The sequence below is a fragment of the Didymosphaeria variabile genome (genome assembly GCF_027946475.1).
Source record: "Didymosphaeria variabile strain IMI 356815 chromosome Unknown scaffold_4, whole genome shotgun sequence".
NCBI classification, from domain to species: domain Eukaryota; kingdom Fungi; phylum Ascomycota; class Dothideomycetes; order Pleosporales; family Didymosphaeriaceae; genus Didymosphaeria; species Didymosphaeria variabile.
Window position 1 is genome coordinate 2,216,546 of NW_026611623.1, and position 21,315 is coordinate 2,237,860.

A 21,315-nucleotide genomic window follows, 5' to 3' on the forward strand; every position below is an offset into this window, starting at 1 on the left:
TGCACGCGAGTCAGTTCGCTAACGGAAAACGGTTATTTTAGGGGTTACACGTGGAGCAACGCATTAGTATGGACTGACGCGGGGAATGCTGTACACAGTACGCTGAAGACTCGTGCGTACGTATAATGCATGCAAACTGCGGGTGACACCGCAACACATTTCGGTAAGCATATATGGCTAACTCCGAAGAGTCACTGGTCAATACCAATCAAAACGCTCTTGACAGAAGGTAACAAGGTCGCTCAAATTACTAAAATAGTCCCAGTGCGGACCAGATGGCTTCAACTTACCAAGCCAAGTCGGCCAGCCTCTCCGATCCATACGGCACACTCGGCGCCTTCCACTCCGTCTCGGCGCCCGCAATCTGCGCCACTGGCTTCAGAATTGACAACATCTTCCCATCAAAAGCACTCTCGGAGAAAGACTGGAACCAGCAGCTGTCTTCGTTTAGGTAGTTCCCAAGGACCTTCTTCCACCCCTTCCATACCGTGACGAGAATATCTAGCACATGATGTGATCCACGCATACTCTGCCACTGGAACCTCTCTTGGCATTCTTGCACGATGGAAACGGGGTACAACCCCACGTCTTGCCTCAGCGCGTACGCATCCACGCCCGTCAAGCTCGCATGAACAGAGTAGCTCCCACCTTTGATGGCGCGATCGCGCAGGGCGATCAGTGTTCCCAATGCGCCCAAGACACCAGTCGACATATCAGAAATAGGCAAACTAGGCAAGACAGCCTCATTTGCAGGTAGGTTCTGCGTCAGTTCCAGCGCCTTGCCAGTCACATACGCGGAACCCGCCGCAGCATCGGCAATTTGCTGCCACCCTGGACGCTCGCGATATAGTCCCTCACGTCCATAGCAGTTCTCGGATACGTAGACGATGCCCTTGTCGCGTTTACCTGCCATCTCGAGCATTTCCTCGAGCCCGAGGCCAAATTTCTTCATCTTGCCGAGGCGGAAACCCTGCACGAAGACGTCGGCGTCCGAGAGGAGCTGAAGCAATTGCGCACGATCTTCGGGCTTGCGGAGGTCCACGGTTGTGGTGCGTTTACCAGCGTTGAGAGTGAGCTGCAAGATGTTGATGTCTGTGAGGTGCGGCGGGTTAAGTCTGATGACGTCCGCACCGAGAGATGTGAGGATAGTGCCGATTTGCGGTCCGGCGATAACGCGGGTCATCTCGATGACCTTCACACCAGCCAGAGGTCTGAGATCTCCAGCTGTGAGTGGAGGGAACGCCACCGGAGCTGTAGGTACAGCATGCGTCTGCTGCTCGACATCCACAAGCGGATGTTCCGCCAGACTCTTCCCCATGCTGCTCTCGTTCCACTGCTTCGGGCTGAAGCACACCGAGCCACAAAAACCGTTCATGAGGTTATTCATTTCGAGCTCGGCAGGCAGAAATCTCTTGGTATGCCCTGCGATCATCGCAGCAGCCTCCTCGTTGGAGCCAACTTTGGTAGCTGGATCAAGCCCGATAGACCGAAGCACAGGCTCTGCGTTCATACTGCCGTGCAGCGAGTACCACGTCTCAGGGTCTCTAGTCGGATACAGCCCCGTTGCGCGATATTTGAGCGGCGTGTCCACCCATCCGCGTTCCCAGTCCGGAAGCACCTTCTTCAACTCGCCTTTTCCAGCTAGCGTCAGGACATCCTCGCCGCCCAGGTAAGCGGCCGCGACGGCGCCGAACCACAGCGCTGTGTGCGTGGTGTTCACAGTGATGCTACGGTTTAGGTCTTGTGCGCCACGGAGCGAGAGGATCTCATCTGCGACGACGCCGCACATAGCATGGAGGGCTGCTGCTACGGATGTGGCTTTGATAGGACCGGGGATCACGGGGAAGTCCTCTCCCGTGAACCTGACTTTGGAGAGGAAAGCTTCATCTTTGGTGAAGGTGGGGGTTTGGGAGGCGAGGAGGTGGAAGATGCGAGCTGTATCTTTGGGAACTGGTGTGAAGGTCGTGTCGGTGTAGGTTCCTGGGCCATAGATGTCTGGTATACGGTTTGACGAAGACATGTTGGAGGCAAAGGAAAAGAGTTGATCAGGATGCTATGGTCTTGGAAAGGGTAAAATCGATAAACCATTACTGAGGATCACAAATTCGCCGTCGAAGCCTCGCTTTAGTATCTCGATCTCTCGCCTTACGAAAAGACATCTTCACCAAAAACTTCGCGCAACGTCATCCATCAATCTCGGCGGACTAAAAATGAAGCTCGGCACGATCAGTAAAATCGCCTCGGGATGAACCGAGCGCCCCACCGTGTCCTCCACGTTACCAGAACTACCGGAACACCGTTGCCTCGTACGAGGACAACATTTACAGACCGTTTTTTGGAATCCATGCAGGTACAATGTCGCGGCCAATGAGTGGCCGCGAATGCCACGACCTGCCACGTTTCCGCGGCCCGACTCCGAGAGCTTCGCACCGGCCGATCTCCACCGACCACGTAGCTACGAGAAATCCCCGACAGGGTGATCTCATCGGAAAGAACTTCGTGCGAGGCTGTCGCAAAGTTGTTGTTGTTGTGGGTATAATACGCAAGTAGCTTGGGGCGTATATAGAGATGGGTAAGCCATGGAAACAATGCCATCTAGAAGAGCATTTCCTTTTGTATCAGCACTGCCTCATTTCGAGGATCCTTACCTTGGATAATTTCCTACACAACTCTGTAATCGAGATATGCCACATGCTACATCCTCTGATCGGGAGATCAGGAATGTTGCCATCATAGGTTGTGGCTCAATCGGTGCCTCGTGGGCAGCTCTCTTCCTTGCCCAGGACCTGACTGTCACTGTTTACGACATAAATCCTTCGACTGAAATATTCCTTCGCACGATCGTATCGACCGCCCTCCCTACTCTCAAATCGTTGGGCCTTCTCAAGAACTCCTCGGCAAAGGCGGACGACATCGCCTTCACGACCAACCTGCAGGAAGCACTTAGCAACGCCGACTTTGTGCAGGAAAATGGACCCGAGAGACTGGAGTTCAAGCAAAATCTATTCACAGATATTGCGAGACACGTTGCAGAAGATGTTATTATCGCAACCAGCTCAAGTGGATTGCTGTGCTCCGACATCCAAGAGGGCATGCCCACGGAATCGAAACCAGAGCGCTGCGTTGTCGGCCATCCATTCAACCCTCCGCACCTCATTCCTCTGGTCGAAGTTGTGGGCGGTCGGTTCACGTCAAGATCCACCATCAACAGGTCCCTCGGATTCTACGAGAACGTGGGAAGGAAGCCAATCTATTTGCAGAAAGAAGTCCCGGGCCATATCGCAAATCGTTTGCAGGCGGCAATTTTCCGTGAAATATTTCACATTGTTCGGAACGACATATGCACTGTGAAGGACATTGATGATGCCATGGCATTTGGGCCTGGACTGAGATGGGGCGTTATGGGTCCCAGCACACTGATGCATCTGGCTGGTGGCGAGGGTGGAGTCGAGCACATGGCAAATCATCTACTGCAGCCGTTGACGACGTGGTGGGCCCAAGATCATCCGGTGGTAGACGACGAGCTGAAGAATAAGTGGGTGGCTGGTACGCTGGACGCTGTCAACGGCCGGAACTATATCGACTTATCTAGGCGAAGGGACGACGAGATAGTGCAGCTCCTGAACTTTCGGAAAGAAAAGGGAACCGAGTTCGAAACGGAGACTGAAACCAAAAAGTTGTTCATCCTCGACACCAATCTATCACAGCTCCCAAACGCTTGTGGCCGCATACAAAGCTGTAATACGAATGGTTCAGACTTGCACACTATCGTCGACAATATGGCCGCTCTCCCGGACGGCATCGCCATTGACAGCGATCGCGAGTACATGTACTGGACGAACATGGGCACATCCCTCAGCGGCAACTCCGGCTCCATTGAACGTGCACGACTCGATGGCTCTCATCGTGAGGTCATTGTGGCCCCAGGCACACCCGGCGTGCATACTCCGAAACAGATCACTTTTGCACCTCTCAGCCGCAAAATCTACTGGTGCGACCGTGAAGGGATGAAAGTTTGCCGCAGCAACCTTGACGGCACGGCCATCGAGATCCTAGTCGATACCGCATCTTCGGAAGAAGCTCATCCACAGTGCCGCTGGTGCGTCGGCATCACAGTCGACGAAACGCGTGGCTTCTTCTACTGGAGCCAGAAAGGTGCGCCCAAGGGCAAGATGGGTCGCATATTCCGCGCTCGGATAGACGAACCGGCCGATTGCGAGATGGTATTTGGCGAGCTACCGGAGCCGATTGATCTTGAGATTGATGAGGAGAATGCGACGTTGTACTGGACGGATCGGGGAGACCCGCCCACTGGTAACTCACTGAACCGGTCGAGGCTAGATGGCCCGAGGAGGGAAAGAGAAGTGCTGGCTACCAGACTACATGAAGCGATCGGGTTGGCGCTAGACAAGGAAAATGGCGTATGTTATGTGACGGATCTCGCGGGTGGAGTGTACGAAGTCAATGTTGAGACGAGGGAGAAGAAAGTTATGTTTTCTGAGCTTGGTGATCTGACGGGGGTGGCGCTTGCCTAAAGGCGGGGTTGGAAAGCAGCTACGCAGTGCGGACGGCTGCTGTTTCCAGATGTCGTCAGCTTCCTTAGACCTCAATAGCATGTGAATGACTGTTATTCTTATACGGCCGTATGGGCCTACCTCGATATTGCGGACGCCTAAAACTTGCTAGGGACAGGAGGATCCGAGATCCTCGGTAAATCGTGATTTTGGACATCAAAAGATTTTCGACCACGGCTTCTCTGTATACATCTCTTGTTTGGAGTACGCAGGCAACCTCAACCAAACAGTTACAACAACTTTAATACAATATGGCGAACGTCGCCTTGCTGCACAGCTTCCTGTCGAACCGGTCCGCGAGATCTGCTCGCATCTAATCGAAGCTTGACTCGGCTCATACACTTGCAAGCTGCATGGCGTTTGTGCGATGCGTCTTGATTTACTGCATGATCTGCTTGAAATCCTTGCACAACTTCTGCGAAGCGGCTTTCTCTACGCTCATTTTTGATCTGACCTGTGCCCAGGAGCCCGCATCTCGCTCAGCAACTGCACCACATAGTGTCAATCATGCATTGCGTATCCCAATCGTTGATACAACGAGAAATATCGATTACATTATATTACTTAAGAGATTTGCTCGAATCAGTCACTACGGAGTGACTTTGACTATCTTCGCAACACTCGGGGTACCAGCCGAATTGAGTGCGAACAAAAACCAAAATCCGGGAACAGCCACACCAGGATCACTAGGAATTGTTACTGTATATGAGGTTCCGCTGCCTGCGGGTGTGAGAGGGATGCGCCGTTGGTCAGTATCCACGGTATGAGTAGCCGAGCCGATCCGAACCAAAGCGAACCGCGTTACGGCTGAGTTTGTGGTGATGCCGAGTGAAGCACCGAGCCTCACAGTCGTTGCTACAGTATTGATGACCGGCCGTGCCTTGCGTGAACCATCAGCATTTAGAAGGTATGGAGGAACGAAGATCTCGGCGTCAAAGTGGTTTACACCGCAACCGCCACACAAGCCACCTCCTCCTTGGAGTATGGTTGCATCGGGCAGAAGCAACGCAGTCGAGTGATACGTTCGAGGAATCGACATAGGATTCAATTGGGTCCATGTGTTTGTCGCAGGATTGAACAATTCCGGAGTCAAATGCGCTGTTGTGTCCGTGAACGGCTTGACGAAACTTTGCCCACCAGTCACGAAGACTGTGCCATCTGGAAGGGCGACGCCATTCGCAAAGCCTCGTGCAAATGCCATGTTTGGAACTTTTGTCACTTGAGGGTTCTGCTTTGTAGCCCCAAGAGTGATGACGTAGGCGTTCGAGCGAGCCGTGTCGTCCTCGTAGTTCGCTGAGCCGCCGGCGGTCAGGATCTTACCGGCAGGGGCATCGTACATCACAGCGTTGCCGCACATTGCATCGCCATCATCTGCTCGGTTACCTGCGGCAGTGACGCTACCCGCACCGTTGGTGTCGTACCAGTTCATCCCTTTCGAAGGGCCCGCTTGGAAGCTGCAAGTCAAGATCGGGTCAGCAACGTTCTGCATCAAGTCGGGTTATTGGGTGACTTACACAGTCCCGGTCTTCCATGCAAACAACCACCCATGATTGTCCGAGCGATAAGGTCCCTTTGTGTCCTGAGTCTGCATTGGTGAGACTAATGCGCCCGACTGCAGCGTCCAGGTATTCGCGCTGGGACTATATATCTCGCCGTTCTTATTGCCGACTGCGCCACTCCAGCTACCACCAATATTAAATATGCGACCGTCTCCGACTGTAACGGTAGACTGATACCCTCGTCCTATATTCATGTCCGGCCCAGCAGTCCACGCATCGGTTGCAGAATCATAAATGCTAGTCTTCGCGGCATTACTACCGCCACTCACGACGATGCGACCGTTGAAGTCTATCGAGATTCCAGGGCAGAACATGTCGTGATTTGTATTGGTCACAACGCGTGGGGTTGACTCTCCGGTGGCCGGGTCGTAGATGGCAGTTTGGGTGAAACCATTCGAGCCGCCGAAGTTGTCACGTTCGAAAGATGACCAAACCAATACCTTACCGTTTGGCAGCATGGCAACCGCCGCTGGTACGAGAGGAAAGTCGACCGTATTCACCCAGAGACCGTTCGACGCTGCAGGAGCAGCAGGAATGACTTCAGTTTCGCCGCTGACGAGATTGATCTCCCTCGCTGTAGTCCATTGTCCACGGTTACCGGCTTCTGTAAGAGCATTCAATCTGAAGTAACGAGCCGTCGCATCGAAAAGAGTAATCTTCTCATCCTCGGTGTCTACCCACATGCCAGTCGCGACCTGTGTCCACGTGTTGCCGTCGTTACTCACTTGAATACTGTATTGCCCAATACGTCCGTTTCCCGGGGCGCCTCGAGGTAGATAGCTCAATCCTTCAACAGTGATCTGAGTGCCAGCATCGATTTGAAACCAGTGCGGTAGTGGCGCTATGGTCCCGCCGTTGTACCTCGTATGCCATAGGGTGGCAGGGTTGCCGTCTATCGCGTTTTGTGCAGGGGAGTTCTCACTGACTGTTTCCTGACTATCGGCTGAAACAGTCCATGCTGTCCTAGAAATGTAGTCATAGGTTACCTCGTGGTAGACGTTGATTTCTGCCGCCGAAGTCCACTGCAGTCCGGCTTGTTGTGCCTCCGTTGTTGCGGTGATCCGAACGTATCTAGCTGCTCTGCTAATGAACGTCGTCTTCTTCACAATGTCATCGTTGATATATGTTCCGGTCGCTGCGAGATTCCAATTCGCTCCATCGGTGCTCACTTCGATTTTGTGACCGCCGATCCGTCCATTGGCGCTGCCATCCTGGCGAGGAAGATATCCGACGGCGTGGATGTTGTAGGTGTTCTTCATATCAACTATGATCCAGTTCGGGAGTGCATCGGCAGTGGGGTTGAATTGCGAATGCCAGAAGGTATTCAGATTAGCATCGATAGCCTTTTGGGGTTCATTGCCCTGATTGAAAGAGTCGGCCGTTGCAGTCCATACGGTCCTCAGGATAGGTGCCGAGACCGATGCAACGGTCCGGATAAGTAAGCATACTGAAAGGAGCGACAAGAAAGCAGACATAGTGAATGTGAGTCAGCGCAAGCGAAAGCAAATGTCGCATATCCGCAACCATTTACTACTGCTTCTACCGACACTATTATATAGTTCTCCTGGCGTTTTACTCAGGTTCACGCTGCGCCGCCAAAACACTCCGGATTTCGTATGCGGCCAGCTGATCGCGGCCTAGATCGTATCCAAGCATCCCGCCTTGTAATCTCACTTCAGCTCACCCGTTGCCTCTTCCCAGGGACATGCTCACACCGCAAAGTCACAGCTCGATATCGCCCCACCCGCTTCTCGAAAATCCAATCGCCCGGATAGCAACGTCCGACGTACACGCCTATACCACGGGGCGCACGTCCCGATCTGCACATGCTGCAGAATCAATATATCGTGCATGTCCGCGTCGTAAAGTTAGTGTTGGGAACGAGTGGCTTGAAGCATGGTGAACGTCACTAGGTAGAGGAACCCGAATGTGGCGTTCTGTCATGCGTCCGGTAGGCGTACGAGACCCTGCGATTGGCTGTGTGGCCGTGCGATCGTTTAGGTAGGCGAACGATGAGATTGAAGTGCGGAAGAGGACATCTAAACATGGAAGGTCTGGATAGCGTCCGTACCTTCTAAGGATACTAAGTATGGTAGTGCAGACCTAAGGACACCGAGTCCGGGTGGTAATGACAATCGTTGGTTGCATAGCGTAACCGAACTCAATAGTGCGCAACGGTGTGCTTCAAACTACACGTCTGTATACAGCCAGCACGATAGCATGCACGTGCTCATCGAATCTGGCGTACATGTGCGTCTGTTTTGCAGTCGCGTGCAGCGATCGCCGTATACGAGAATCCTCCAGGGTGTGGTGTGCCGGATACGAGAATCAAGCACTGGGGGTCTCTGCACATCGTGCAGCAGAACCTAAACCTCACCGGCATAATGTGAAAGTTGAGACAACATGTCGGTGAAAATGCAAGACGCAGCTCATCGTTATCTTGGCGCGTGATAGATAAGCTTCTGCTGGAACAGGTATACGAAGACGAATGACTTGGTTCGGAAGCTACGGCAGGAACGAAATGTCAGATTCGACGCTCTTAATACAAGGCGAAATCACACCACTTGCTTCTTAGCAGCTAATGATGTAGGCAGAAATTTGTGGCAGGATGTAAGTCGCAGTGACCGGCCTAGACATTGAGAAGGGGTACCTGGATGAGCGCTGGTCTGACATCGCCTACTGACTCGAACAGTGCTACCCTACCGCTTGTTGAGAGCATTCTCTTACGAATATGACGGATTATCATGAAATGTTTCCACATGCCTTAACCTGAAGGATTGGGCTCGGGAAAAGCTTGTTGACTTCGTGTGCTTACTGCTCACTCACATCCCTGTCCTGCCAAACAGTGAGGACTTGACGGTCTTACAAAAGATAAGGCCCATCCATCAATTTGCCTGCAAGAAATCACACGCTCTAGCAAGCTATGGTCGCCTGATCAAACGATGTTCGAGTCTAGAGCAGGCGCAAGAGCTTTGCGTCAGCATGTGGCCCCGCAGCTGAAAATCCGCATCGACGAAATGATCTGCGCGACGTCTAATTGATCGATTTCTTCTTTCTTAGCTGAGCGGCTGATGCAGGTTTAGAAGTTACCTGTATCACGTTGTCGAATCAAGAAACACTGAAGTGTACTACCACAACGTAGGCGCTAAGCTGAAGTCGGATGGTTTCACGTGAGTAATAGTCGTCCACAGGTAGCGCTATCATGGCGTTGGAACATTCATACCATTACACACTATAAGCTCTAGGACACACTAAAATGCCTGGCAATTATTTCATAAAAAATTTCGCCTCTCAAGTCGCTTCGTGAGCTCCGACATGTACCAAAAGGGTGACACAGTGGATGCAGCCGTGCAAATGCCACTGGAGCAACAGTACTCGCGTCGATTCCAGCATAAATCTTTCTTGATCTGCAAGCTCCGATAACTGCATTGATACGAAGAAATCTAGTTCAACCTGGTAGTGTTTTCAAGCCGCCCCCGGCCCTTAGTCCATGTCGTCTATCGTCACACTGGGGATAGTATCGTCATCTAGCTCATTGGCCGCTCCAAAAGGTTCCAGATCCGGCATATCTTCGTCACTTTCGTCATCATAATCTTCGGTGTCGCGCTTGTTGACACTCTCCTCATCTTCACCTTCTTCGTCATTACCGTCGTCCCAATCGTCGTCCTCGTCGTCGCTCTCACCCGGATCGTCTTCATAAAGGGAGGGCAGACTTTTGGTTGTCTTGGACGTCAAATCGACAATGTAACAGGCGACACCGCAGCTGAAAAGCAACTCTGACCACACCGGCTTGACCTTCTTCGAAAAGATAGACGCTGGGGTATTGACTTCGTCTCGACAGTGAAGGAATATCTCGCGTAAGTCCTCAAGCTCTTCTGATACGTCGGGAATGTGTTTAGCCCAGGGAATGATAGCTAGATCCGGGGAGACAACCTCAAGGCGCTGAAGCTTCTTTGGAAGATCTTGTGGCATAACCTTGTGCTCGGATTCTAGATTAGCGAAGAGGAACGCTTGCGGAATTTTGAGCCATTCCATGTTTGTGAAGCTGTTCATTGACGAGCCCATGTTCTTGCATCGCATAACTATGAAGTCCCATTCATCAGCCTCTTCTAGCGGATCCAAGTCAATTTCTAGAACTTTGAGTGTAGAATGGAGACTAGACAGCTGATCCACAAGCAGCTGAACGTCAAATGTGGGGTTATGAAGAATACAATAATTCTCATGTTCGAGCTTGACCTTGAGAGTGGAAAGCTTATGGCACCCGAGTGCGTCGATAAGATCACGGAAGCTGACTTGCACATCGGTGATGCAGTCCTTGTCCAATAGGTACACCGACAACCCAATGCATAGTTCCGATAACTGCGCAGTCCCTCGAAATGTATTGGGACCGTTCAACTGTAAAAGAGTTTGAACAGTGATGGACGTGATATTGAGGACATTCAGACTGTCGAAAGCAACGGAGCGTAAGAATGTCAGGTCTGACGTACACAACTCCTGAAGCGTCGTCTGCAAGGTAGCAGTGAGGATAGCTGGTAGGGAGCATGTTCCGAAGAAGGCCGGATTGGGGTCTGCAACTCCGCATCCACGGTGAAGCTCCTTGACGGTATATTGTAGTTTCGTAAGGTTAGGGAGAACGCAGAGCAGGAGGCCTGCGTAGGCTGATTCAACGTTGTTTCCAAGCGAAGCCGACCACGGATGGCCTTCTCCATAGCCTAGCTTGTGAAGTTGTACAGCGCACAGATCTCGGAGCGCGGGAAGGTCGAGATTTTTCTTGGGGTATTCATCTTGGTAGAGCCGACCAACATTGCGCCGGACCACCGAGAACCGGAGGCTCTTCACGTGCGGTGCGAGCTCAGGACGTTCAAGTAACGTGCGCAAAAGCTGAACTGCAGAATTGACGGTAGGGTGGCACCCGCAAGCATTGGGAAGCTCAGCGTTTGCGTAAAGCTGCTCTTGGGCAACAGGTAAAAGCTTCTTAGACACCAAGCACAGGTTGCGAAGATGTACCTAACGGACAGATTAGCAAAAGCAGACGAGCACTGCAGCGCCGTGAGCAGATTTCGAAAGTCATATGATGCTGCATCCTCGGTAGCGCAGCCGTAGAAAGTGTTTAATTTGCGATGACGCGCTCGAAGCAAGTCCACTTACCAGATCAGAAGCGGTTTCAGCACGCAAGTGACCGGCTATCTGCAGCAGAAGCTCGGGCGGAAGCCGGTAGATGGCCGGCGCCTGCGGCTGCGCCATGTTTTTGTTGGCGAGAGAGGGGCGCGTTGGGGGCGATGAGGCTGTAAGCTGGTGGCTGTGGAGAATTGTGGCCCGCTTGTTGCCAACTGCTGGTCTTTGACGTAATCAGCCGCGTGCTCACGTGACACACGTTGACCGCCGATTCCCGCAAAGCCGTAGAGGTACGTTCTCGTACGATTTCACCTCGCACATCGCTCTCTGTACTTGCGCTAAATTGACTTGCTGAACTCGCCCGACGCGCCAGGATCAGGGCTTATAAGCACTGAGAACGTGTTCGGTGCTCCGCCATGCCTCAAGCGTCACTGTTGCCTGTTGGCCTTGACCGGTCACGATTTCTTAAGTCACGAGAATTCCGTGCCAGCGCGTTCTTACCGCGTTGCTTGAGCTATTGAATATTTTCACGCCTCTTGACCCTTTCAACAGCCTAAAACACACAATTACAATCATGGCGAATGATTCAAGCTTTCTAACTCAGACGCTCCAGTCTATCACCGTTACCAAGAAGCGCGAGCAGGACAAACGCAGAAAAGCCTTCGAAGCCGGCAAAGCCAGATTACTGCAAGATGTTGATGCTTCCGACAATCAGTCCGCTAAGCTCGAGGCCCTCCTCTCGGGATTCAAAGACCTCTCTTTCAGCAACAAAGGCGTCTGGTATTTCGACAAGGACCAGGAGAAATCAGTCCAGAACATGAACCGCTACTTGGAACAGTCGAAACACGATCCTTCAGTATCAACGGATATGCTCCATCGTTTTGAGACGAAGATACGTGAAAAGCTTAATCAGGAGAGCGAGCGCTTCCATTTTGCGAATCTTTACTATCGTCTTCTTACAGAGTGGACATCCACCGACGGCAAGCCTATTGCTGCATCAGAATGTAGCCAGGAAGAACTCGATGGCTCGTTTGAGCATGTCCAAAGGTACAGTCTGCAGAACCTCAAGGACAAATTCAGTAGTGTTGTGTTCACTCCCTCGGAGACGGACGAGGTCGAGATTGACAACTACCTCGGCTCATTATTCGACGACGATCACGCCGAAAACATCCTAGGTCGCCTGCGTGCGAACGTGGCACGCTTTGCTGTCGAGCTTAAGCAGCGTGCAAATCCATTTAATCCATCTATCCTAAAGCAATGCATTCGAGCGCTGCTAACGAACGATCTTCTCAACGATGATGCGAAGGCGACCTTGTCAGATTTCTCGACAAACGGAGTGGTACTTGTCGAGATTGCAGATGTTTTGAACCTCCGGTTTTCTGATCTGGACAACTGGTCATGGGAGGCAGATGATGGAATGTACTACGAGCCGCGAAAACAAGCCAATGGAAAATATCGCATCATGTTGGATCAAGATATCCTGCAGGCTATCTTCTTGCATTACATTGCAGTGTCTTGGAGTGAACATCTCAAACAACAATTTACGAGTCTAGCGTACGACGACACGTTTTGGAAAACGGCAAACAAACCCTCACGATTGGAAGAGTCGCGCCGAGCGTATTTCACCAGCAAGTGCCAACGTTCGAATCAGGGTGTCGCAGGTGCGCAATTGGAAACCTTCCGTCAAACGTTCCTCCTCTCTGCTTTGCCCTCGTCGCTCGAACATGGATCTGATCCCTATGGAGGAGATCCTGAGTCAAACGGTAAAGAGAAGAGCGGTTTGGCCATTCGACAGCTTCTTCTTCAGCAAGTTGCGACAAATGTCATTATCCAACGCGCGCTTCATGGAAGCGTTGCCGTCGTTCAATCCGATTTGCAATGGTATGCGACTGGCCTTCCCCATTCCACACTGTTTGCTGTGCTTCGCTTTTGGGGCATTCCCGAGGGTTGGATCTCGTTCTTCAAGAAGTTCGCCGAGGCACCCTTGCGAATGGACCCAACTCCTGGTCAAAACGTGCGAACGCGAAAGCGGGGTATACCCATTACCGACGCCTTCGAGAAATTGTTCGGCGAGAGTGTTTTGTGGTGCATGGATGTCGCTGTGAACCGTCTCTGCAGCACTACTCTGATCCGTTTCCACGACGACCTCTGGCTGTGTGGTGAACCTTCGGTGTGTGCCAATGCCTGGGAGACCATTCAGGATTTCGTCAAAACCCTCGGATTGGATATCAACATGAAGAAGACGGGATCCGTGTATATTTCGGATAGTAACAAGGACTTGATTGTTGCCTCGAAGTTACCGAAGGGACCGGTTTGCATGGGAATGCTGCAGCTTTCGGAGTCAGCTGACTGGACATTAGACCTGAAGCAGGTTTCCGCACATGTACGTCAGCTCCAAAAACAACTTGGAGAAAGCCGAAGCATTATTGGATGGGTCCAGATCTGGAATGCCTGTGTTGCCAAATTCTTCAAGAATGCGTTTGGTAAACCAGCCAATTGTTTCGGACAAGGACATGTTATTGCCATACTAGACACATTTGCCGAGATGCAGCGCGATCTCTTCGAAGAGCATAACGGCAGCGTTACCGAGTACTTGCGCGAACAAATTCGCCAACGTTTCGATGTGAAAGACATACCGGACTCTTTCTTTTTTGCACTCGAAGAACTTGGAGGACTTGGTTTGCAGAGTCCATTTGTCCCATTCTACGTCCTCAAGGATCAGTTGATGAAGGACCCGTTGCACCGTATTACGCAATTCCTCAAAGCTGAGAAAGCGAAATACAAGGACCTTCAGGAGTCATTTGAGTTGCTCTCGGAAATGGTAAGCGAAACAGTAGTGTAACTTGGCTGTGCCAAAAAAACCCACGTCAACGGTTCGGTCACTTCAGTATGCGCGTTGAAACGAGCTAGCCTACGATAGAACCTTAGACTGTTGCTGTAGTACTGCATTCCTTGACTTGACTTAGACTAACTCTGTACCTTAGGACCGACAACGTCGCTTCGATTCCAGCTTTCACAGCTCGCGACAAACTGGCCTCCCAAACGAGCCGTTCTTCCCCTTTGAGGAGTACACTGCCCATCGCGAGACATATTCCTACGAGCTGAAGCTTGCCTACGAGGATCTGATGCGCGAGCCCGTTGAAAACGACATCCAGCTGTCCAACGATGTCGCACCGTGGTTTGAAGAGCTTGGTCACTCACACAAGATGGGTTGGAGCAGTCTACTCAGCGAGGACAAGTGGATAATGCACCTGTATGCTGAGGAGCTGAAGCGTAGATTTGGCGCGCTGAGCATCGTGGACCGCAATTTGTTGCCTAGTGGCGTGATGCAGATGCTAAAGAAGAAAAAGGTCGTCTGGCAGTTGATTATCTGGGACTAGATGACAAGTAGTGTAGGGCTTGAGGCGTCTAAGCTCATAGTACCAGTATCGAATGAATGACACCAGAGACATTGCAGAGGAAAGATACGGCCTAAACAGTGTTATGATATGCGTCATCGTGGCGGAACTAATAGGCGATTCTGGAAACATACCTCAGCACTCCGAGATAGAGCATGATTCGGACTGATACATCCCGAGCTCTTCTAATGGCCCCTGGATGTAGCAGTTTCGCTCAAACTCTAATCGGTCCGCAGCATGCTCATTGCGAAAGCGTTGAGCAAAAGAAGGGGAATATGACTCCTGTGATGAATTGTCAGCAGCCTCGGCTCCGGTGCCGCTTGAGATAAGAATGACGACCGTCAAGTGCTGATTATGCGTCACCTGAGGCAACTTTCACCTTACTGACATAAACGGCTATGTCCGCAAGCCAACCCCGTGCCATAATAAAGCCCTTATCTCTAGTACAGACGCCTAGCCTCCATTAGCCTGCTATACCTCAACCTGTGTATCACGTTGAATTCCTCAACTGCAGTCAACTCACCAAGCCTACTATGAGCGCTAACTTAATAGCACTTATGTATGTCCCTCCATATAGCTTGATGACAGATCTGACTGGGTGTAGCTCCAAGCGTAATACGGAACAGTCACTCTTCCTTCGACTACCTGGCGAGTTGCGCAATAAGATTTACGCCCACGTCCTCGCAGGTATGGAATACCGCGTCGAGAACTACAACGGCCTTTGCGGCAAGGTCAGCTGGAAGAAAGCAAACTACTATAACGAGAACAAAGACAGCTACAAAGTCAAAAAGTATCGGCTGGCCATGGTCCGCACGTGCCGTCAGATCCATGAGGAAACCAAGACTATCCACGCCGGACTCAGCACATTTCACTTTACCGTCGCCTGGATGATGGTGAATTGGACGATCCCGCAAGGAACAACCTCAGTCGTTGTCCACGATACACTACCATTTGATAACGCTTTGCGGCCCCTTGGCACGAGCATGTCAAGTATCAGAGATTTTGCAGCGGCGTATGTTTTCTGGGGTGATGCGACTACAGTCACAGCTCTTCGCCTGCAAATGGTGTGTCGGCTTCCTCACCATCTACGCAATGTCGGACGTGACGACTTGAGGAGCATAGCGACGCCGTGCGTTCAACAGTGGGTGCAGGGAGTGCGTGAGGAGGTTGGCGCTGTCAAGGCTGGGGTGATTGTCACTGCTAGGCTTACCTATCGGAGTGAGGAGCTCTTCACTCTCTAGTACAAGACTCAAGCTGTTTGCGGTTCCAAAAGAATTGCCTTCTTTATTTTCTATGGGATCACTCGTCCGAAAGTCATCCAGCTCATGTATTGACCACTGCGGGCTACCTAGGTATCGTGGCACATACGTGTGGTTGCGCAATATATTCGCAAGGTATGGCGGGTAGTCCTTCTCCATGATCTCTTAATCAACAGCTGTTAATTAGCGTATGGTAATCTTTTGGTTGGAAAAGAAGCATTCAAGTTGCTTTCAAATGGTCTCGTGACAATCAGTGAGCTCTTCCACCACATCATTATTGAACTTGTTCAGCACGTTCTCATTCCCTTTATTAACAGCTCGTCCAGACGTTCTTGTGTGCAACAAAGCTTCGTCTTGACTAAAAGGTTCCTCATTTTGAGCATAGAGTTCAAGTGTCGCACATCTCATCTATACGCGGTCGCCTCCCACATGTTCTTCGCCAGTACCAAGGTCACTTCAACGACGGCATCTTGGCACGCATCTTGAGAATCGAAATGTGCACATCTCTGGCCAGCATGAGCAATTTTCTTCTGCGCCTTCTCACTATACACCCAAAACTCTAGTCCTCGACGCACGCATCGGGCGCAACGATCACCTCCAAATAACTGTACACCAGCGGTTGTCTTCATGATACAGGTCGTGTGGTTCAGAAAGGCGCGTGCTACATTGTTCTCCTTCTCATAATCTGCCTTCGACACATACCACCACTGTCCAATAGCGTGTGGACGCACTCAGCAATTGATCTGAAGCTTAGGCGGGCCCTTGTGGGTGAGTTTTCGACGCATGTAAAGAACAATACCGGTATCGATTGAAACGCCCTCCTCATTCATTGCATTCACTTCTGGCGTCCATGTTATCGTTCGGCTCGGCGCAAGATGTCTTGCACGCCACTATCTGAGACTGCAGCTGGGCGTTGTTCAGGACGTTCTCTTGGAGTTGTACTTCGAGGTCCTCGATGTTGTCTTGAAGCTCGCGCTCCTTTGATCTCTCTTCCCGCTGGAATTGTCCGACTGCAGCAACGATCGCTTCAATGAATGGATCTTGATGAGTAGCGTTGTCTCGAGTATATTTGATACGCTTCGCAGGATCAGGCTCTCTATGAGAATGCGATTTACGCTTGATACCAGGCTGGTCTTGGATCGAGCGCAAGGATGCGTGCTGGCGGTCTGGAGTATGTACAACCCCTGTGGTTCGAGATGGGGGGGGTTTCTTGGTTCGGCAGGCACCAACCGGCGACCCCATCTCCTTCACCCTTCCTCATGGCATACTTGCCTACCGCGCCCTGTGGTTTTGCCAATGCTGTATCCATAGGTACCATAGGTAGATTACGTGACCCTTCGCAGATCGTGTTATTGAACAAAAGCGCAATCAAGGTTTCGAAACTTATCGCAAAACAGCTCGTAGGGATCTAAAACTTCGACAGGGTTGAAGTGGTATCTAAGTCAGAAGGCGGGGTGGACACGCTGTTGAGCAATTCCATAGAACATGTGTTCGCATGTAAGATGCCCCGAAGGAGTAAGGTTCTATTTGTGGAGACGTGACCCTATAGCATATCCTGTTGGCTCAACAGTACAATATTGATCATTTTTCGTTCTGCAATTGGATCCCAACTTAATTTTTCCAATCGCTACTGTCCCGACAGTACTGTCCAGTGCCGCCATAGATGGGGTAATTCCATGTTTGTAGACGTGTATCATCTGATTGCGAAGGCTAGCCCAAGCAGTAGGGTTGTGCGGTACCAAGTGCGTTCTCAGGTTACGCGTGACGGTGGCATCGAGAAAGATGTCACGAAGTCGATAGTGGACTCAGACATGCGAAGTGTAGATGGAATTGTCTGGATAGTTGGTACCAGTGAGATAGTTAGATACTTCGGCTGTTTCCGCCGAAGGGAATTGGCCGTCGCTGGGCTATTGCTCATTTCGCCGCGGATCTCCAGATGTATTCGCAGCTGCGTTTCCCAGATCAAGGCACATATAGAGGTGGCTTGTTTGCTTGTGCAGCACAATCGAGAACGCACGCGGACCTTTCTAAAGTCGAAGTTTGACTACACTGCAATCTTTGACATCTACCGCATATCTCGTGCACATCAACTCATCATCTCATCATCTCATCATCGCACCTTTTCCCGCTCTAATGCTTATGTCCCTCTGCTCCACAATTATACCCAAACGCCCTCCTGACGCGCCTCGCCTCGACCATCCAGTCCTTGAGTTTAGCCTCGCCTCTTTTCACAGTCTGATCGCTCGTCTCATACCCTCCCGAGTTCGTCTTCCCCTCAACGATCAAATTCAACCACGCCGCCAACCTCACCCCTGCCTTCGCAATCTGCTGTTGAATAACCGGAATAGCAGCATCATAATACTCACCCTCCAACTCCTTCCCCTCAACCGCCTCCTGCCCCAGCGGGATCACCGCCGTGCAAACATATGAATTCGCATCCTGGGCCCAGACCATGGCGCTAGCCACAGGATCCTTGATATCAATGCCGTTCAGCCATGCGGAACTCGCGTTTGCATATTTTCCGGATTGGATCTCCGCAACAAGTTCTTCAGACCAAGTGCGAGCGTCCGAGAGAGAGTACCCGCCGATGAGTTTCTCAGGCATGTTAGAGTCCCAGATGTGGTGCAGGTTGGTGGTTACCCCATCGAAGGTGACATTAATCCCGTTCCCGCCGATCTCAAGATTCTCGACATGGAGTGGTTGGTGGATATCGCCCAGGAAATGAATCACCCATTTCAGCGCCTTCTGCCGCTCTGCGATGGAGATGTTAGACGGCGTGATACGGTTGGTGTAATTCGCGATCGCGGAAACAATACATCCTTCCTCAGGGCAGTCGCGTTCAAAGTCAACGTCACAAGAGGCGGGCGGGTCGTCTAGTGCATCGATGTAGTGCAAAGGCGCAGAGAAGGCGCCTTCGGTGGTGTAGCGGTAGGAGTCGGCCCATGTAGCTACGTTGGCGAGGTAGGTATCGGAGGAGTCGTTTAGGAGTGTTTTGGCAAAGGAGGCGGTTTTGTTGGAAATGAAGGATTGGGCGATGAAGGCTACGGTGTCGTGGCCGAGGGTACCCCATGCGATTGTAGGAGCTATCAAGGGAAGGAGGGAGAGGAGGGTTGCCTTAGGGAGGGCCATGATTGGTGTGAAGCCTGCGTGATGACCTAGGAGTGGAATTGAGGAAACTCCCAGAACATTGGATCTAGGAACATGAGTTGGTATATGTATGATTACAAGGCTGAATCCAGGACTCGGTCTTCCCCGTCAATTATCGTTCCCAATTGCCACAGCGTGCCGGAGACCCTCCACAAGAGGCGCGATGAAGCGGCGAGTTAGCCCGAATAGGCAGGCATTTTACCGAGAGCCGGGTTATCGCCTCAATGGAGTAGGTCCCTGGAGCTGTTGATTGGACCATCATCCTGAAACAACGCTGGGAGCGGAAATGGCTATAGCCACAGATAGGCACCAATCGTGAATGCGAAGTGTACTAGCATGCTATTTACAGCGATGTCTCGTCTGCACGTGGCTCTATGAAAAAGAAGATAGGGTATCATCATTATGCGCTTCGTAGTCTATTGTTTTCGTGACGCTAAAGTCCATGCCATCCATCATGATGCGTCTATTGTGGTGCGGGTATGGGTTCCGGTTCAACATCGGTGCCATCGACGGGCTGACCTGTCAGGTCTGTAAGGTCCTCCTCCGTAGGCTCTGGAGGCGGAGGTGGGCCTTCAAAGAGACGGATCCACCAGGCAGGTGGATCAAGGGGGCTGTGATTGTTGTGTAGCGGCGGGTATACATCGTTGAAGAAGTACCAGACTGCACAAAATTAGCGGAAGCTTCCATATAGGTATGAAGACGACCGTACTATGACCCACGACAATGCCGCACATCTCGTCCTTGGGCACCGTCCCGTGCATGATCAGCGAAAAGCACAGGAGCACCCAAGGCAGATACGGCGCCTTGAAGATGAATATGCCCAAGAAGCTGAGTTGGGTGTCGGGATTCTTGCGACTCCAGATATAAACCAGTGTGCTGGAAAGAGCCGAGCCGAGGAAGGCCATGGAGAACAACGGAGCCATGCATAGCAGCAGCGTCGAAGCGAAAGTAAGAAGCCATGAGAAGTGGGCTGGCGATCGACCAGACGACTCCTCGAGGAGGCGCGAGTACCGCTGGAGGAAGAAGATGTGGTACAGAAGATCGAGGCTGAAGGGGCCGAAGTAGAAGAATGTCGTTATGAGCCGCCAGTACTGCGTGAGGGTCAGCGTGCGCTTGATTGTCTGCATATGGGGTGGACAAACCTGACTTCTCACGAAGACGGTGCGGAAGCTGTAGAACAGCTGGAAGGGTGACACGATGTGGCATTGTACCAGCAAGCTCGCGCTCAAAGCAGCCGTCATCCACCATCGTGTGCACACCGGCATCTCGTAGAACCATTGCTCGAGCGGGAACTGGCCGACCATACCGCCGCCGGCGAGTGCGTCCGCCATTGTGAGGGCGGGATGTTGTAGGTATTCGGGAAGCGCAAGGAGATTCCACGGGTCGCGTGGGGAGCGGGGTTGAGATGTAGAGCAAAGGATTTCTGCTCTGTATTGATACCCGCGGGAGAAAGGACAGCTGGCGGTGGGCAGACAAGTTGACAGAGTAGGCGCACCTACATCTGTATATGCAGCTCGGCAACCGTGAATGATGCTACGTAACTAACAACTCCGATCCATGGATTGCGCTACTGGTGCGCCACATCTGACACATGCGCCACACCACTCACTAAACTGGATCCGAGCTCCCAACCACACACCCAGCCACCTTCGTTCTCGAGTCCCTCGAATCCCTCCACGCCGCAGGAATGTGATACTATGCGCAATTGCCACAGAACCACTCGCCCCAGCTCCATCATTCTTGACGTCTCCATACTGTATCTCTGAAAGCGCCCAGCTGCGATCAATTGCGCGCCGTTTGCGAAAACTGACGCGACTTCCTCGCGTCGTACGTTTGCCGCGTTTCCCAGCAACCGGCGCGTGTGCCTTTCTCCCACCGTTTGTCACGGCTTCGAAATTGAAACATACGACCCGAATCCGCCGAATAACGCGCAATGCCACCGAAAGGCCTCATCAGGAAGAATACGGCGCGCCCGTCACGCCCCATTGGGGGTTCACAAGGAAGCGCACGGAAGAAGAATACAGCACACAAGACTGGAACTCCACGGAGGTCGTCTGGTGCCGCGCGCGGTATGCGATACCATGCATTGTTTACGCATAGCTTTATTCATTAAACTGCAGTTGGCGATCCTGGCCCCGCACCAAAACAGAAGCGACGATACAAGCCTGGCACCGTTGCGCTGAAGGAGATTCGCAAGTACCAGAAATCCACCGAACTTCTGTTGATGAAGGCGCCCTTCCAGCGGTTGGTCAGTGCTTCTTCC

The 21,315-nt window shown here is 51.8% G+C and overlaps 8 protein-coding genes across 8 annotated transcripts; 3 read left to right on the forward strand and 5 right to left on the reverse strand.

Moving 5' to 3' along the window:
- Positions 1–286: 286 nt before the first annotated feature.
- N0V89_005637 (uncharacterized protein) lies at positions 287–2,020 on the reverse strand (the record flags this gene model as incomplete). Its single annotated transcript, XM_056214413.1, has 1 exon — positions 287–2,020. The coding sequence occupies one exon, from the start codon at positions 2,018–2,020 to the stop codon at positions 287–289; it is 1,734 nt and encodes a 577-aa protein (XP_056071680.1).
- A 664-nt stretch (positions 2,021–2,684) lies between these two features.
- Positions 2,685–4,535, forward strand: N0V89_005638 (uncharacterized protein; the record flags this gene model as incomplete). The annotated part of the gene is made up of 1 exon (XM_056214414.1): positions 2,685–4,535. One exon carries the CDS (start codon positions 2,685–2,687, stop codon positions 4,533–4,535), a length of 1,851 nt encoding a protein of 616 aa, XP_056071681.1.
- A 628-nt stretch (positions 4,536–5,163) lies between these two features.
- Positions 5,164–7,608, reverse strand: N0V89_005639 (uncharacterized protein; the record flags this gene model as incomplete). Its single annotated transcript, XM_056214415.1, has 2 exons — positions 5,164–6,028; positions 6,089–7,608. 2 exons carry the CDS (start codon positions 7,606–7,608, stop codon positions 5,164–5,166), a joined length of 2,385 nt encoding a protein of 794 aa, XP_056071682.1.
- A 2,008-nt stretch (positions 7,609–9,616) lies between these two features.
- On the reverse strand, positions 9,617–11,377 carry N0V89_005640 (uncharacterized protein; the record flags this gene model as incomplete). Its single annotated transcript, XM_056214416.1, has 2 exons — positions 9,617–11,140; positions 11,282–11,377. The coding sequence occupies 2 exons, from the start codon at positions 11,375–11,377 to the stop codon at positions 9,617–9,619; spliced, it is 1,620 nt and encodes a 539-aa protein (XP_056071683.1).
- Positions 11,378–11,822: 445 nt separating this feature from the next.
- On the forward strand, positions 11,823–14,628 carry N0V89_005641 (uncharacterized protein; the record flags this gene model as incomplete). Its single annotated transcript, XM_056214417.1, has 2 exons — positions 11,823–14,069; positions 14,233–14,628. The coding sequence occupies 2 exons, from the start codon at positions 11,823–11,825 to the stop codon at positions 14,626–14,628; spliced, it is 2,643 nt and encodes an 880-aa protein (XP_056071684.1).
- Positions 14,629–15,179: 551 nt separating this feature from the next.
- Positions 15,180–15,887, forward strand: N0V89_005642 (uncharacterized protein; the record flags this gene model as incomplete). The annotated part of the gene is made up of 2 exons (XM_056214418.1): positions 15,180–15,205; positions 15,251–15,887. 2 exons carry the CDS (start codon positions 15,180–15,182, stop codon positions 15,885–15,887), a joined length of 663 nt encoding a protein of 220 aa, XP_056071685.1.
- A 2,148-nt stretch (positions 15,888–18,035) lies between these two features.
- Positions 18,036–19,034, reverse strand: N0V89_005643 (uncharacterized protein; the record flags this gene model as incomplete). The annotated part of the gene is made up of 1 exon (XM_056214419.1): positions 18,036–19,034. One exon carries the CDS (start codon positions 19,032–19,034, stop codon positions 18,036–18,038), a length of 999 nt encoding a protein of 332 aa, XP_056071686.1.
- Positions 19,035–19,515: 481 nt separating this feature from the next.
- On the reverse strand, positions 19,516–20,383 carry N0V89_005644 (uncharacterized protein; the record flags this gene model as incomplete). Its single annotated transcript, XM_056214420.1, has 3 exons — positions 19,516–19,712; positions 19,762–20,143; positions 20,195–20,383. The coding sequence occupies 3 exons, from the start codon at positions 20,381–20,383 to the stop codon at positions 19,516–19,518; spliced, it is 768 nt and encodes a 255-aa protein (XP_056071687.1).
- Between the last annotated feature and the right edge of the window lie 932 nt (positions 20,384–21,315).